Raw genomic sequence first — 16,733 nt, forward strand, 5'->3', positions numbered from 1 at the left:
GCCCTCTCATGCCTGGCCCTCTCTGCACCCGGAAAGATCAACTTCTTGGCACGTCTCACACTCGTTACGTGTCAAGCGACTTCCGTATAGGGACGGGGTCGGCCTCTAAGTTCAACCCCAGTGCCCTGCAAGGTGGGCATTCACCTTGCTTGTTGAGCAAATAAATGCAGTCACGGATGATGAGAAGAACCAGTGATGATGTCCCCACTACCAGGGGAAGCTGGCAGTAGGAGTAGTGGGTGGGTCACATCTAACGGGACTCCCGCTTTGTGAGACTCTGACCAGTGCACCTGGAGGACAGTTAACTGATGGCTTCATCCTGCCAAGGCTTTTCATGGGAGTCTCTTCCACGCAGGAAAAATTAAAGGCAAGAGAACAGTTTTCATTTAGCGTTTGGGGGAAAAGTGCCGAATGGGCACTCAGATATTGATGATGATGGCAAATACGGATTTGGGCAGGAAGGAAAAACCAGAAGAACACACCATTTGTCGAAACCTCTAAGTGGTTCCCAGAATCTGAGCTGGAGTTCAAGTGCTTAATGGTATTCTCTCCTCCACTGCCAGTGGGGGAGAAGGGCAGACACTACTGGCGAAGGTGTGGAGGGTGATGCGGGGAAGGGCCATAGCCCGAGGGGACTCCACTGGGGCCTGGGAGCTGAATACCGGGGCATGGTGGCCTTGGGGCCAGTCGTCCAGGTAAAGGGCCAGGTGAGTGCGTCCTCTAGACCTTCCGCAGACACCCTCCCTTGCCACTGGGAGCCAAAAAGAATTTTCATGATGTCCAACACAAGAACATAAACAATAATAGTAACAGAACAAAATTCTGACTCGCTCACCTGCTCACAACATCCTTCCAACCTGCCTCCTGCCTTCCTGATGCTCGGCTTCTGCTGTTCTCCTCCCCCTCTAGCCCCCGGGGCACGCTGCTTGTCCTTCAGGTCCTCATACTGGGGCCCTGATCTGCCTCAAGGCCTTTGTACTAGCTACTCCCGCCTACCCTGAATGTACTTTTCCTGCTCTTCCACCTCCCTCCCCAGGTTTCCTGAGGCAGAATTGGCAATATAAAACATTACACATCATGAAAACAATCTGGTGAGTTTGGACATATGTTACTTTCATGTTACTTTCACCACAATGAAGGTAATAAATATCCATCGTCCCCGGCTCCAAAGTTTCTTAGGCTCTTCTGTGTGCATGAATGAAGAGTGTGGTCAGAACTCTTAACATGAGATCTACCCTCTTAAAACGTTTAAAGGCACCATACCCTGTTAACGACAAGTGCTACATTGTATAGCAGATCTTTGGGGCTTACGTTGTGTAACTTTGTACCCACTCCCCATCCCCTGGTAACCAGCCTTCTGTTGCTAGCTCTGTATGTTGATGATTTCAGACGCCTCTCACGTGAGGCACTCGCGCGGTTGTTTCCCTTCGGTGACGGGCGTCTTTCCTTAGCACCCCAACTTCCTGGCCCACCCAAGTTGTCACAAGGTAAGGGTAAGAGTTCCTTAGCTCTAAGGCCGGACAACATTCCATCGGACACATGCAGCCCATTTTATCCGTTCATCTGTGGATGGGTGGGGGGTTGTCTCCCCTGTGGCCATCAAGGGTAACGCGGGCCTGACCGTGGCAAAGAGCACACTGCCTTGGGGATCCCTGTCTGAGTTCCTGGGGATACATCCCCAAAGTTGGGCTGTTGGGTCAGAGGACAGTTCTGCCTGTCATTTCTGGAGGAGCCTCCCTACTGTTCAGCACAGCGGCCCCAGCATCCTACATCAAACCCGCAGGGCACAGCGTTCCCATTTCCCGCCAACTCCCGTCCTCTTCTGTTTCTCGGTAACAGACACCCCAACAGGCGAGCGGAAGTAGCTCACTGTGGCTTTGATTTGTATTTCCCTCACCTCCTGCTCTACTACGGCTGGTTCTTTCTTGTCATTCAGGACTCAGAGGGCCATCACCTCCTCGGAGAAGCTCCCTCCCCACCCCGACCCTGCAAACCCATGGAGCAGCCCAGCTGCTCATTAACATTCCGCCATGGAGCACCTGCCGCTGGCCGATCACTTCCCCTGAATGTTCATACAGTTACCGACTCTGTTTCCCCCATGAGCATATTAGCACCACGACCGCAAGGACCGGTGTCCTTTTGTACCTGTGAATGCTCAGTGCTCCGACAGGAAGGCCCTCAGTGAACGTTCGCCGAATGAACAGATTACTTCTGTGTCTAACACTGAGGGTCAAGGAAAGGGAGGAAATGCTTCTTGAGCACCTAACGCACGGCCGGGTGCTGAGCCGGGTGCTTCAAATGTAATTTCGTACTTAGCCTCAAGACACAACTTTAAGTTTTGCATCTCCATTCGGTGGTTGAGGAAGCAGAAGCACAGAGAGGTTGAGTGACGTGCCCGACGTCACATACTTGGTAACTGGACAAACCCAGGTCAGCCTGCCTTGCCCTGCCTTTTCCGTGACACGGAATGCGGTCTTCCCCATTTCCTGCTCCCCAGAGCTTGAGATCACTCTCTACTTGGCTCGTTGTTGGCTGTGAGCAGCCCGCTGAACCTCCCTGGGCCTCCATATCTCCACTCCCATTGGGGGAAGAAAGAGGGTCTCTAAGAACATCTGATGAGATACAGCAGGAAAAAATTAAAAACAGCAAAGAGACAGGAAAACACAGGAGCTAGCTATGCCTGTGACCACGTACCGAACATTTCCTTCGCCTAGGCAAACCCTCCCGGGGCCCGTTACTTGTGAAAATCTTTGCTGCCGCCCGCGCGCTGACCGCACCGAACTCTGGCTCTCCCGCGTGGGTGCCACGTCCACAAGGACCTCAGAGTTTCCCGGCTACGAAGAGACACACTATCTATTGCTTCATGGGAACTCTGGCTCCTTCTGCTTCCTCTGCTTGGAAACTCCAGGCTGAGCATCCCCGCTCTATGCCCGCAGTGATGCTGATGCACCTGTGTCCCCCATCTGATGGGACGCCCAGGGCAAGGGCAGGGTCCTGTCCATCCCTGGGTGTGTCCAGAGCCCAGTGTGTGGGGGCCGCCCCTGCACCCCGTGAGCCACTTACATTTTCACTGTTGACATCAGCCTCACTGGGGCAGCCGAAGAGCTCTCTCCGCAGGAGGTTGCCGTCATACTCCAGGAAGGTCAGGTAGAGGTTGCGGAAAAACTCCACGTGCTTGTTCTTCACCCGTAGCTTCTTGGGGGAGTTCCAGTGGATGACCTGGTAGGGCGACAAGGAGGCAAGCAGGCAGGGAGGACCTCGCGCTTGTGCGCAGCCTCGGCTGGCCACCGGTCTAAGCACCGTTTGTGGGCTCGTGCACTCACTCACTCGCTCACTCATTCCCTCACCATTTACGGTAGGCAGGTGAAGAGGAAGGGTGCCGAGGCCAGACGGGGCGGGTTCAGATCCTGCCTCTGTTCTCGATCAAGTGACTTACTCTCGTGCCTCAGTTTCCTTGTCTGTGAAATGCGGAGAGCAACAGCTCCCTTCTGTGCCAGCGTGCGAGCTTCCCTCTCTCCCAGCCTGCTTGGTGACAATAAGGTCAGGGCTCTGCAAACCCTACTTCTACTTTGCCAGCCACCTCCCCTAAGGTGTGGCCAGCGGAGGCTGTGAGAGGGAGACTGCGGGTCCGGGGGAGGAAAAAGGCAGGCGGCCCCCTCGTGCTTCCTGTGCCTGCGTCACCCTACCTCCTTTCTTCCAGGCGGCAGCGGCCCTTCCTTCAGCGGCCCTTCCTTCCTGTAGCAGCAGCTAGAATCATTTTGCAGCTTTTCCAACACTCAGGAGGAGTTTCCTGGTCCGCCTCTGGAGCTGCCTGCTGCCCCTAGCCCAAGGCCTGGGTGCCAGCCCCGACTTGTAATGCTTCCCACCTCTCCCTCTGCTCCTTCGGCTCCAGGGATGGGAAATGTTGCCTGCCATTTTCTATTTTTGCTTTTTTTTCATTACCAAATCAACACTTTATGTCTAGTTGCCATTTTTAAAGATTAAATTCTCTGTTCGAATAATTGGTATGGTCTCTGCCTCCAGCCAGGACTGACAGATGCACCGTGTCACAGAGCTGCCTCGAGGAAAAAAAAAAAAAAAAGTGTTCCTACACGGAAAGCATGTAAGTTGCGTCTGGCAGGAAGTGAGCCGTCCATGAAGGCTGGCGAGTAAGTGCATGGAGCGTATTAAGTTGGGAGAAAGGGCAGTGAGCTCTGCTGACAGTGCTCGCCCTTGATTGGCTGGCGGCTGGTCAGGGACGTGTCCACAAACAGCACAGAACGTGATGGTGGAGGGAGGCTCACGGGGAAAAGGGGGGCTCTAAAACAGGGCCTCTAGGGATGCACGTCCTGGGGCTTGAAGGACGAACCAGAGGTTCCCGGGAGGCAGGGGACCGGCCCAGAGGCAATGGTGGTGGCATGGTCCAGGGCAGGGAAGGCCCTCGGGAAAATGCGAGCTCATGAGCTGTAGCCGGAGCTCGGGGGCCAGGTGGGCTGGGTGGGAGAGGAGGCTGCGGGGGTGAGAGGGGCACAGGGAGACCTGGCCCCGAGCTCAGCTGTGGTGCTGGGGATCTAACGGAGGGGGATTGACTAACTCTGGCTTTGAGTAAGATGATCGGACTGTAATGGACAAGACAGGAGTGGTGGAGTGGGAGGGCCAAACGAGGGGCCAGCAGGGACAGCTCATGCCCTTGGCCGGGGAGCTGTCTGGGGATGGGGGGACCCTTCACCACGAGCATGATGTCAGGGTCTTTTAATCCTCACAGCGACCTGAACAAGGAGTACAATTGTAGAGATGAAGAAGCTGGAGCAATGACTGGCTCAAGGCCACAAAGTTCTTAAACGTGGCAACCGGGATTTAAGTTTAAGTTCAAATAGACCTGATTCGAAAGCCCACAGTCTTCTGTCTGCACAGGGAGAACAGGAGAAGCCAGGTTTTCAAAACTTCCCTGTTCATGGAGCGTCTCCTAGTTACGTTTCAGGAGAAATAAACTAGCTCTCGCCTTTCCCCCACTTGCCTCCCATGGTCGGGAGGACGAGCATAGTTGACATTGAGACAGAGGAAGGCAACAGGGTGTCCAGAGCTCAGTCCCTTCCTGGCTTCCTCCTTTAGCCACATTCTGCCTGAACTGGGCCTCCACCATTTGGAAAGATCTGGAAGGCCCTCTCTCTTAGGTTTCAAGGCCCTTGCAGCCGTTTGGGTAAATACTGTTCTGCGAGACCGAGTCCCTCTCTCACGGTACAGGGAACACAGGGTGATGGCAGAGCAAGAACTGGGGACGTCAGGCCGACTTGGCCGTGACTCTCAGTTGTGCAGGTCCCTGGGCAGCTGGTCTCACTCTCTGCGGCCTCGGTTTCTTCACGAGCAAGGTGGGAACCAGTAATCCCCACTCCACAAAGCAGTTAAGAGGCTTAAACAAATGCCCAGCCCAGTGCCTGCAGGTCAGGTGACCCCGAATTCTGGGGGTTCTCTTCTCCCTTCAGAGATGGCGGCAGAAGCCTGCCTACCAGCCTTCTGCCCTCGTGTCTCCTCCTTTCGGCAGATCCTCCCTGGGAGGAGGGGCCACTCGGTGGCGCTTGCATTTCAGGAAGGGAGGAGTGTGCAGGGTGCGTTCTCTTCCTCTGCCTCTGAAGGATGCGAGGGGGAAGGAGAGGAGAGATCCTCCCCCCAAGGATACACCAGCCTGGGCACGAGAAGGTCCTGGGCCACGCATTAAAATAATTGCATGCGAGCTGATGTCACTCCCAACCTGTGGGGATCATGTCTTTGCTGCAAGAGATTTTGGTGCTTGCCAAGTGCTGAGCCAGCAGGGAGGCTGATGGATGTGTATCTGACTCAGGGAACTTGAACTTCCTCAACAGGGAGAAACTTACACTCAGTAAAAGTAAGGTCTGGGGACCTGTGGGTCCCCAGACAAACAAATATGCCAGGCACTTTGGAGGCACTGTGTCATTAAATCCCAATTAAGCCCATTTGGATCCCACTGTCCATTTTATGGAGATGGTTCCTGATTTATCTGAATCTCACAGCTGGTGAGCGGCAGAGTTGAGACATGAAGCCAGCTCTCAGCCCGAAACCCCAGGCTCCTTCCTGCCGCCATGCACGGCATCAATGGGTAGAATGCTTTGCAGATGAGGGCAGTGCGGCTTACAGAGGAGGGGGCTTGTCCGAGATCACGTGGTGAGTCTGGATCGGGTCAAGGCTACCACGAGGACCCAGGTCTGCAGGTGCCCCCAACCCGCTCCAGGCCACCTCTTATCTCATCATATCTCATTCTGCTCTGTGCCCAGGTGGGAATCTGGGTCTGCCTATCACCTCTGGGTAGACACTGGTGCCTGCTGTTCTAGAAAAAGCAGCACAGGGTAAAGGAAGGTAGGGGGAGATGGTGGGATCACCGGCAGGCCAAGGGGATTTGAGAAAACCCTTTGCAACCTGGCTGCCCTGGGCCAGGGAAGCCCCCTCAAAGGCTCACTCAAAGATCCTGGTGCTTGCCAAGTGCTGAGCCAGCAGGAAGACCGAGGGGCATGCGTCAGGCTCAAAAAACTGGAGGAGGGAGAAACTTAACGTGTATCCAGATTTACCGTTTTGTCCTGAGCAGGGCACAGCATACTGCATTCCGCTGTGCTCGCTCTGAAAAAGTAAATCAGAGCTGTGTTTATCTAATACCCACTATACACCAGACATCAGGCCAAGGCTGGTGTGTGCGTGCGTGTGATGTTTTCACATTCAATCCTCCAAACAAGCGACTGTGCGGCAGGCACCAAGCGGGGCCGTGAATGCAAAGATGGACACAAGGGATATGACTCTCTGGAACTTCAAACTGCGAGAGAGAGCAGGATATTCAGTAACTGTCCATTTTAAATTACAGGTGTGATGTGCTCCCTTAAGGAGACGTTGTTAAAGGGAGGTTGTTAGTGCTGGTTTCTGGTCAGGGCCATCTCAAGTATAAAGCAACCAAGGCCCAGAGGGAGAAAGTAACTTGCTCAGAGTCACACAGCAGCGGGAGAAGTCGTGCCCACGTTCTCTCTTCCGGGGCACTGATCCTTCCGCTAAACCATATGCCTGCTTTGGAAAATCTGACTCAGGGTTAGTCTTGCTGATAATTTTGATCAGCGCTTGCCTCACTACTGACAAATGTCATGTCCTGGTCCCTTGAGGGACAGCATCACCCATCACTGCTGGCTTGGGGGCAGCAAGCTGCTGGTGTAGATGACATCTGCTGACAAGCTTTCACAGGCGAGACGGAGTGACACTGGAGAAAATGTCCCAAAATAGACTTCTGCGAGGAGCTGGTAAGTGCGTGTGAGTCTACCAAGGCTTGTGGAGAAAACCCATCATAACGTATCCCACTTGCTGAGGCACGTTAGCACGGCAATCATAATTATTATCAGCAGCTAACATAGACGGGATGCTTGCTATGCGCCAAGGACTGCTCTGAAAACGTCACTGTCAGAGCTCATTTAACGCCGTCACTCACGGGTACAGGTAATTAGTCTCCTTATCCCAGCTTACAGGTGGGGGACGTCCAGCAAATTGCCCCAAGTTACATGGCTAGGAAGTGGGGGGCAGTCAGGATTTGAATCCAAAGAGACAGAGACACTAGGGGTCTGTAGCATTTCTCTCATGTCTGTATCACTAGGTATCTCTATTCCCAGCCATGAATGTGAGATTTACGGAAGAATTATGGGGTCATAAAAGAAGCCTACTTTCCCTTTCCGAGTACAGGGATCTCGCCCATCCCTGGGATCCTGAGGCTGCAGGACGGTTTAGGACTTTTCAGACACAGGGGCTGAGCCTTCGGCTTGGCAGGAAGCAGGGGAGGAGGCATCCGGGTCACGTGCCAGGTGGACTGCAGAAGCTGGCAGGCACCAGGGGCCCCAAGGGTGGGATGTGATTGCATCTGGAATGTCTGTGAAGGTTGAGTAGACGTGCAGACTTGGGAGTCAGCCTGTAGTGAGCCAGAGAAACTGACAGAAATGGATCACTGTCCAGGAAATGTAAACCTCATCTGGGAAGACAGCAGAAGTCCACTTGATTAAAGGAAAAAACACGAGGCTCTATCGCCCATCAAGGAAAAAGCATTTCAAAGGTGGAAACGAGACCTCAGCATGAGGACAAGGTTATGGAAAAAGCTTAAGTCAAAAATTCAGCTTATGAAGCACTCAGAATCCGGAGGGTTCTTAAAGTAACTTATGGCGCCCAAACGCTAAGACATCAGAGCCCGAGTGTAAGTGCCACAGGAACAAGAACATGGCCCTTATGTCTTCTACGTCACAGGGATCAAAGGTATCTGGAAAATGGGTCTGTCTCAAGATTGGCCCTGATTTTTCTATGACCCACAGAATTTTCTACAACCCTCCTTAGCCTGGTAGTTAAGCCCATTGAGAACTGGCTCCCGCTTACAATCCCTGTTCTCTCTCTAGGCTGTAAGAACTTCTTGGCATTTCTGGAACCTATCGTTCACGACTTGGTGCCTTTACATATGCTCTATCCCCTTCCCCAGAACGTCCTTCTTTCTTCTCTACCATGTGAATGCGTGGAATGTTATCAGCCTCCACGGCTGAGCTCAAATGCGTATCTCTTCCGTGAATCTTAGCCTGACTGCTTGCGGTAGAAGGTCCCCTCCTCGTAGCTCTGTCTCTCTACCTCATTCTTCCTTCCCGGCAGAACACTAACTTTGCAGTTGCAATCCCCAGTTCCTGTGAATGGATCATGATCTGTTTAAGATCTAAGCTAATCAGGATGATCCTACATCCTGATTCCCCAGACCTCCTTGCAGTGAGGGTTGGCCGTAAGAATCAGGATTGGCCCATATGATTCAGGCTCAATGTGGACATTAGGGCGGATACACGGGGAGGCATGTATTTGACTCCTGAAAAATAAGGTTCAGATAATGTGCCATTCTCCTCCCACCCACTCACCTTTCTGCTGTGAACAGAGAGGTGATGACTGGAACCATGACAGCCATCCTGTGACTGTGAGGAAGAGGTGAAGACACTGCTATCTACACACCACTGTCCATAGCTATTCCAGAATTCTTAACCAAGAATTAAACCCCACTATTTTATTTGAAGCCTCTGTGTACTGGGTTTTCTGATTCTCACTATAAGCATTCCTAATGTAACACCTGGGCTGTTGCTCGGCCCTTCCTCAGTGCTCCATAACTCTTGCACTTAACTCTATGGAGAACTCATTGCACACTCTTGTAATTATTTATTTACATGCCTGCACCCGGCGGCACTAGAATGTGAATTTCTGGGCTGGCAGGGAGCATGACTTATTATTCTTCCTGAGTGCCAGAGGGCCTGGCAGGTAGTTCGTATTCAATAGCTGCCCTTTGCTTCAAGAATGGAAATCATGACGATGACATTCTCAATAATCCTCACATTCTGTCTGTCTACAGCAAATCATTTCTAAAAGCCCTATTAATGTGGACTTTAGGATGGAGAAATATATTCCCCTCTTCTTTGTCTAAGGGCCAAAACTGCTTGTCATTTTCTCTTGAAGGAGTTCAAGCTCCCTCTGTTCGGGGCTTGTTTGGTATTTCAAGGAGGAGGACTATAGTCTCGCGAGTCCCTTCCCTTGTCATCCTCGGGATTACAATGCACCGTCGAAAGGGACGAGCAGCCGGACCTGCCTGCCAGTCGCAGCTCCAACTCCTATCGGCTGCTGGCCGGGCTCAGTCGCCTAGCATCACGGAGACAGCCCCTCATCTGCAAAAGGACCACCTGGCAGTCTGTGGACTGCCCACAGATGTCAAGCCCAGGATGGCCATATTGATGTACATAAAGGGACACCCCATGCGCTCATCGAATTACAAAAGAAATCTGGGATTTGAGTTCACAAAACGGCCACCTTACCAACGAGGGTGGCTGGAGGAAATCAGAGTCTTTACATGGGAAGGAGGAATGAGAAACAAGACTTAAAATGACGGATGGCAGTTGCTCACAGCCTGAGGCAGAAGGGTAGGACGGGTCGGACAGACAGCACAGCCCAGAGAAGAAGCCACGCCAGGGACAGTCTCCTCCCGGCAATACTACAGAGAGAGGCCTAAAGAGGGGCTCTCCAGTGAGACCAACGCTTCTGGTCAGGTTTGCACACTGAGCAGATACAGAAGGGGCACAGGAGCAAAGCAAATTTCACCCCTGCTTCCTCTCGGCTCTGTCACCTAAATCACTCGTTGCATACGAACCTCTATTTTCCAGTCTGACACAAGGACACAACTGTGTCTGCTTCCGAGGATCAGAGAGACGAGACAGGGAAAGGCGTCCACTGCAGAGGCTGGAGCAGACTGCTGCTCGGCTCGCCCGTGTCTCTGGAGCTCGCACACTCTGTTCCCGTGGGATGCCCTTTAAAGTGACCCTACCCCTCAGTCTCTATTTAAAACCCGATTGAATGTAAGGCCTGTGTTGGTCCCACTTTGCAGGCATCGTGATGGGCCGGGTCAACGTCTGTTGACCGCCAATGGAATCCACTTCTGTCGCCACACCAGCTGCTGAAGATTCTAGCCCAGCTCTCGTCCTTCTCTTTTCCCAGTCCTGACCATTACCAGGAGCGGCTATTAAGTATCGGTGTGTCTGAAACTCAGGTCTCAAGCCATAAAGGCTGTGGTGACTCTCTGTCTCCTTTTACACAGGTTCTCGTTGCTTCTTGGTTTTTACAAGTCCCAGAAAGAAAAAAAAAAAAATTCTTCCCAGACAAAATTGCATCATTACCCAGGAAAGGGGCAGAGAATAGACCACACTTGGTGACTGCTTAGTCTCTTCGTCTGGAAAAGGTAGACATGGAAGGCCGTCCATGAACCTGAGGTCCTGTCCTACATCCTACCATTTCCTGTCCGGTCATCTGAAACATTTCTTATTTTTCCCTGCTGGAGGGGGGAGAGGTTGGGGAGAGGAAAAGCGACAGTGGGCCGCCCATGATAATACCCAGTGCTGTGGGGGTCGTGCATCCATGAGGAGATCTAGCTATATCCTCTCATGTGCATTATGTTCCATGTTTTCTTTTTTTGCTCTAAAATGGGGTTAACGATCAATCTGAACTGGATTTTGGTATGTGTGGAGCATTCCTGATGGGTCCCTGATAGCCGGAAATGGCAAAGAAATGCAAACAGTAATGCGAACCCTCAACGAGTACTGTCTTCATGTGGACAACCAACCGGTGGATGGTCACCGGCCCCATATTCTTCCTCTCTATGGAATTAATGATAAAGACTTTACTCACATTTCACAGAATCCCCACAGCGTCCCTCTGGGGAGTGTCTCTATTGATCTTGGAACAGGGAGGATAGGGGGAAGCGGATTCTACCTCTAGGGATAGCAAGGAATTTTTGGTTGAGGAATTCTACCGAAGTTGGTTGAGGAGCAATTGGGTTTGTAGTCCAGTGGGATTCGGCTAATATGGTGGAATGTCAGTCATGCCTTTAGAGGTGGGCACAGTATGAGTCACTGCACCGGGAAAGGCAGCTAGCTTCCTAATTCCCAGCAGTCACCTTCAGTAGAGGCCCACTATCGCTTTTCCATACGCCCTGCATCATCCCATCACAGACCTCCACCTGGCCTTCTTCCCATGATTCTCATGGGGCTATCGGCCATGCCCGATCTTCCAGAAACAGCAGCATGTGACTCAGTCTGACCAATGAGTTATTCCTGACCATTCCTAAGAACACAGAGATGGGTTCAGGCTTGGGCATGTGACCCAAGAAGGGTCAACAGAGTCATTTGCTTGGATTATTGAAAGACTGGGATCATGAGTGTTCGTCGCTCTTCTGCTACATGCTTTGACTTCTTCATAGCATGTCTGACCACCTGGAATGACCAATTGGACCATTTGTTTTCTTTGGTATATAGATTCTGCCCTAGAATATAAGTTCATGGAGAGTAGTGCCCATGTAATCACACTCACTACCGTGAGTGCTCAGAGCAGTGCCCGGCCTACAGCACACACATCATATACGTATTTGTTGAATAACTAGGCTCTGCGTACTTATGGGCGGGGGGACTGCTAAAACTCACCCTGTTGTAACAGAGGCAGCACAAGAGGGACAGAGTGAGCTGCCCTGTCATCTGAGCACCCATAGGTCACTGTGTCAATGTGGAAGGCGGGATAGGGCATGCTCACGTTTCAGAGATGTACTAGGGTTTCAGTGTGCCTGGGTGATGGTCCCACCAATCATTAACATCTATTTTTAGTGCACTTAATAATATCTAATATCGATATTTTATTAAAATATCCCTCACAAAAAGAACAAATGTCTTTAAAATTGAGTCCTGCCTGATCACCCAAAGTATAGAATAAATGTATATGAATCGTCGTGGATATCAATAAATGACTTAGTAAATAAATAAATAAAAATGGGGGAGTGAAGCCGATCTCCTTACAGAAGAGCCCTTAGTAGTAGATCACATCCCTCCGTAGGAAGTAGAACTTAATCTCCCCACTTTAATTTGTGGTGGGGGCGGTGACTTGCTTCTGAGAAATGAAGCAAGAAAGGGGAAAATAATCACTTTATGGTGGAGAAATCTGGCAAAAACTGCCTTAGGACAGACAGTTAGGATCCTTAGTGATGCCACATGTGAAAATCAGGTCCTTCCTGATAATAATGTGATACCCTTAGGAGTGGACACCATTTACCTCTGTGATATCTTCTAAAAAAACCCATAATCTCATTCTAATCTTGAGAGAAATACATTGAACAAACCAATGTTTATGGTGAATGAAATATTATGAAGGATATTTCATAGAGTGCCTGACCAGTACACCTTACAACGGTCAAGGTTAGTTATGAAAAACATGGAAAGACTGAGAAAGTGTCGGAGGCCAGAGGTGACTGAGGAAACAGATCACTAACGGAAACCCTGGTGAAAGGTGCGTAAAGCCTGCAGATCAGTGAAGCTCGATCCACCAATGTGGGCTTGTCGGTTCATTCTTATCATGTAGGACATTAACATCTGGGGAACCGGACACTAAATGTGGGGGAAGGGTGGGTACGGGACTCAGCACTACTTTTATAACGTTTTCTGTAAATCTAAAAATCCTTCCAAAGAAAAGTATTAAAAACAAAAAACAGTCCTATAAAGTAACAACCGATTGCGAGCACCAGACAGACGAGCTCAGGTGACCAGCAGGAAAACAGCTGAGCCAATCCTTCTCTTTCCAAGAGGAGCCCCCTCCTAGCTACCTTCCACTACAGAAATGCCTACCTAATTAGCTCTGGCAGGAAGCTGGCAAAAAAAAAAAAAAAAAAAATCAAATATGGATTTACAACCACTATCGTTAAGGAAGAGTTTCACCCCAAGTCTGTTCAACAACTGAGGACGCTATGTAACGTAGGTACAGGGACATATGATGAGCAAGACGCTTAAAAAGAAAGCACAAAAGTGAAAAAAACAATGAAATTTTTTAAAAAATAAAAAAGAAATAAAGCAAAATTGAGCTTTAATATAAAAAAAAATAAAAAACAAAGCAACCAGGGATGCCTGGGTGGCTCAGTTGGTTAAGCGACTGCCTTCGGCTCAGGTCATGATCTCAGGATCCTGGGATCGAGTCCCTCATTGGGCTCCCTGCTCAGCAGGGAGTCTGCTTCTCCCTCTCACTTTACCCCTCTAATGTTCTCTCTCTCAAATAACAAATAAATAATAAATAAATAAATAAATAAATAAATAAAATCTTAAACAAACAAACCAACAAACAAAAAAACACAAAGCAACCAGGGTATGAAGACAAGCCTCCATCATTTTTTGGTGACGTGTAAAAAGTCTTGTGAAAGTCCGTGTAGAACTTTACAATGTTCCACTAAAACCCGTGAAAAGAGTTTAGCAGCCCCTTCGGGGATTTCATACGTAAAATGAAAGACAATAAAATCCAGGAAGGGAAACACTTGTTTTTCCTACCCTGGCAAAAATGGCCGAAAAAATACACAAGGTAATACGGTAACAAATGAAGTAAAGTCCTTTGTCAGCAAATACAGTGAGAAGAGTCACAAAAATGAATGCCGCTCGCCTGAAGATCCTCGTATGAGAGATCTGCTACAGTGAGGATCCTGATGTGTGTCAGCTTCTGCTACCTGCAAGATTTTGTTTAGATAATTAAATACCCAAAGAACAACTATTCGGTGAGCACTCAAGGGAACATGTGCGGGACAAGTCGTAATCTGAACGGCAAATTCCTCCTTCAGGGACGACAGTGGTCTATGGAAAGTGCAGGTAGGAAGGGTAGAAGCAGCTTTGATTGGAATAATGGAAGAATTCCAAGCAAGGTCACAATGTGATACTGAATTCCTTTCCTGCATGACTGAAGGCAAGTTTGCTACAAAGCACTTGAAGCCAGCGTGCACAGGTATTACTGACTATAACCGATTTGGTCATATTTTCATAAAGGCGAGACTGAAACTATCACAGAACTTTCTATAACACTTTCAAATGGCACGAGGAATAACCATGGAAATCTTTTGTACAGGATAGAGCTCTGCTAGTTAACCTCATGGCAAAGGCCTTATAAGAGATGGCACAGGTAAAGATGATTTATACATTTGTTTTTATGAAAAAAATGGGGATCAATGTTACACTAGCTCATACTTTTGAAAAAAAAAAATGCACCTGTAATCTGACCCTTCAATATCGAGGTAATGAATGGGGTAGTCACTGCTTTTAGAAAGAACCTGTGATATGAAGAGAGCTTTTAGAAAATAGATGTTTGAAATTCTTTCCATTGTTATGGGATTTTGAGGTAAGAAAACGCTGTGCTACCTACCGAAACCTTCATTTCTACCTATTTAGACACTTCGGTGTTTGATGTCCACAGCCAGCATATACTCCTTGGTTGGTCCTTCCCTCTCTCAAAATTCTTCTCATAATAAAACCCAGATTACCTAGGGAAGTGCTTCTTACAGTGGGCTTTTAAGGAACCATTCCCATAAGGTTTTCCAGGGTCAAAGTGGTCTGTTCTGTGTGCTGAAATGGAAATGCTGGGGATCAACCAAACCCATCAGGATTCCTGGGTACAGGATGTCCTAATACGCAATTTTGTATATACAGTGCACAAACTCGCCCTCCGCACCCCTCCCCAGCTCCTCTGTTTGAAAATATCCCATTTACAGTTCTTAGAACTATTTGGGTACGTTCTCTAAAAAGTGCTACTGTAGGGTAGATTTTCCAGAGGCACCACCTTGCTTCTAGGAATTCGGCTGACACTTCCAGGAATATCATCTTCATTCATCTCAACTTCACCAGCCACATACAGCACAGCCAGTGACGGGCATCTTAAATCACTAACGCCCAATGGAGTTAAGTTCTGAACCTAATGAGCAAACAATGAGTGAGTGTCAAAGGGGAGCCAAAAGACCAAGGGCTTAACTTATCCAAAGTCCCCTGCACTGAGCATGCCAGTCTCCAGCACAATATTAGGGCACAAGGTGACATGTCACAAACCCGCACTTCACCTCTGGCAACCCTTGCCCCCTTCAGGTCCCTACGTCCTGTCTGTGAAATGAGGGTGTCGGAATGGATGAGGAAGAAGAACCCTTGTTGACATGCTTTGCCCACAAGCTGACTGAAAATTACCGAGAGAGCAGGAACAATCCCTAATTATTAATTATGGGCAATAAGGACACGAGGCTTACACTCCAGGTCTCCCAGCCCAGGATGAGCCGCGTTACGCATCCACCCTTATCTTCACATCTCCGTACCTGTGCCCATGACCTCCTTAACTTTCTCCTGCCAGGACACTGGTGAAGGGAGGTGAAGGAACCCAGAGACAGCGCCCCAGCCTGGTCCCCAGTGTGTGCTCTGCTGGGTCTGCTGGGTGCATGGCTGACTCCGAGGCAGGAGCCACCGAAGAGCCAAGCTACTCGAAAGGGGACCAGCCACCTCGTTTGTAATCCCAGGACCCCTCAACTGTACGATAGCCGCAGTGCTGCCCAGAGACAAGAAAGCACTTGGAGCCCTTGGACTTGAGTGCCGGGGTGAAATTAAATAGGCACTGGCCTGAAGAAAACATGAGGTCTGATTGGGAGGTGGTGGTTGTAGATTTTAGATCTTCTCCCCCAAAGCAACTGTTTTTTTCTTCCAGAGCCATCCTAATCCTCCCAAATCAACCTCGCCATTCATCATTCTTATTACCCTCTCTCTGGTTTCCCCAGCCTCATTTTTCACAGTAGTCTGCTTGGCTACAGCAGGCTCGATATGCTAATGCAAGGCAGCCCCCCATCTTCCTCAAAAGATGTGAAAACTGACACCTCTCTAAGCATTATAAAATGTTTTAAAACTTGAGTTAGTGCGACTCCTTTTATGCAAATGGTACAGATTGCCTCTAGGAACATACATCATTTCTCCATATGGATGGCACGTTTTTCTCTTGGTTTTTCTCTTCTTTAGGATTTTTTCTTTTAAGTGTACTCAGCTCCCAATTTATGAATGGGTGGCAGTCAAAAATCCAGCCTCTGAGTCTGTCACTTAAAATGCAAATGTTCTTCAAGGAGACAATGTTAAGAGTCTCTGTTCTGGGGTTAGCTCTCCAAGAGCCATTTAATACAAAGAGGGATCAAAGAGAATAATCCTATAGAAGCATTATCTCATGTGAAATGTTTTCCTGGAAAAACATATTAAGGTGGGAACTCCGCCCTGTGTCAAAAGAAAGAACTCCGGAGTTAGGGTCAGGCCGACATGAGTTCAAACCTCAGCATTGTCCTTTTTTTTTTTTTTTTTTTAAGATTTTATTTATTTATTTGACAGGCAGAGATTACAAGTAGGCTGAGA

The 16,733-nt window shown here is 49.4% G+C and overlaps 1 protein-coding gene across 6 annotated transcripts in view; it reads right to left on the reverse strand.

The window, feature by feature from the left end:
* Positions 1-16,733, reverse strand: part of LARGE1 (LARGE xylosyl- and glucuronyltransferase 1) — a 526,862-nt gene that overhangs the window by 52,643 nt on the left and 457,486 nt on the right. For all 6 annotated transcript variants that reach the window (XM_059186798.1, XM_059186795.1, XM_059186796.1 and 3 more), the window contains one exon: positions 3,064-3,219. In XM_059186798.1, the coding sequence (XP_059042781.1) occupies positions 3,064-3,219 (156 nt within the window). The remainder of the gene's footprint in view (positions 1-3,063; positions 3,220-16,733) is intronic.

This window comes from Mustela lutreola, chromosome 8 (assembly GCF_030435805.1).
Source record: "Mustela lutreola isolate mMusLut2 chromosome 8, mMusLut2.pri, whole genome shotgun sequence".
Lineage (NCBI taxonomy): Eukaryota > Metazoa > Chordata > Mammalia > Carnivora > Mustelidae > Mustela > Mustela lutreola.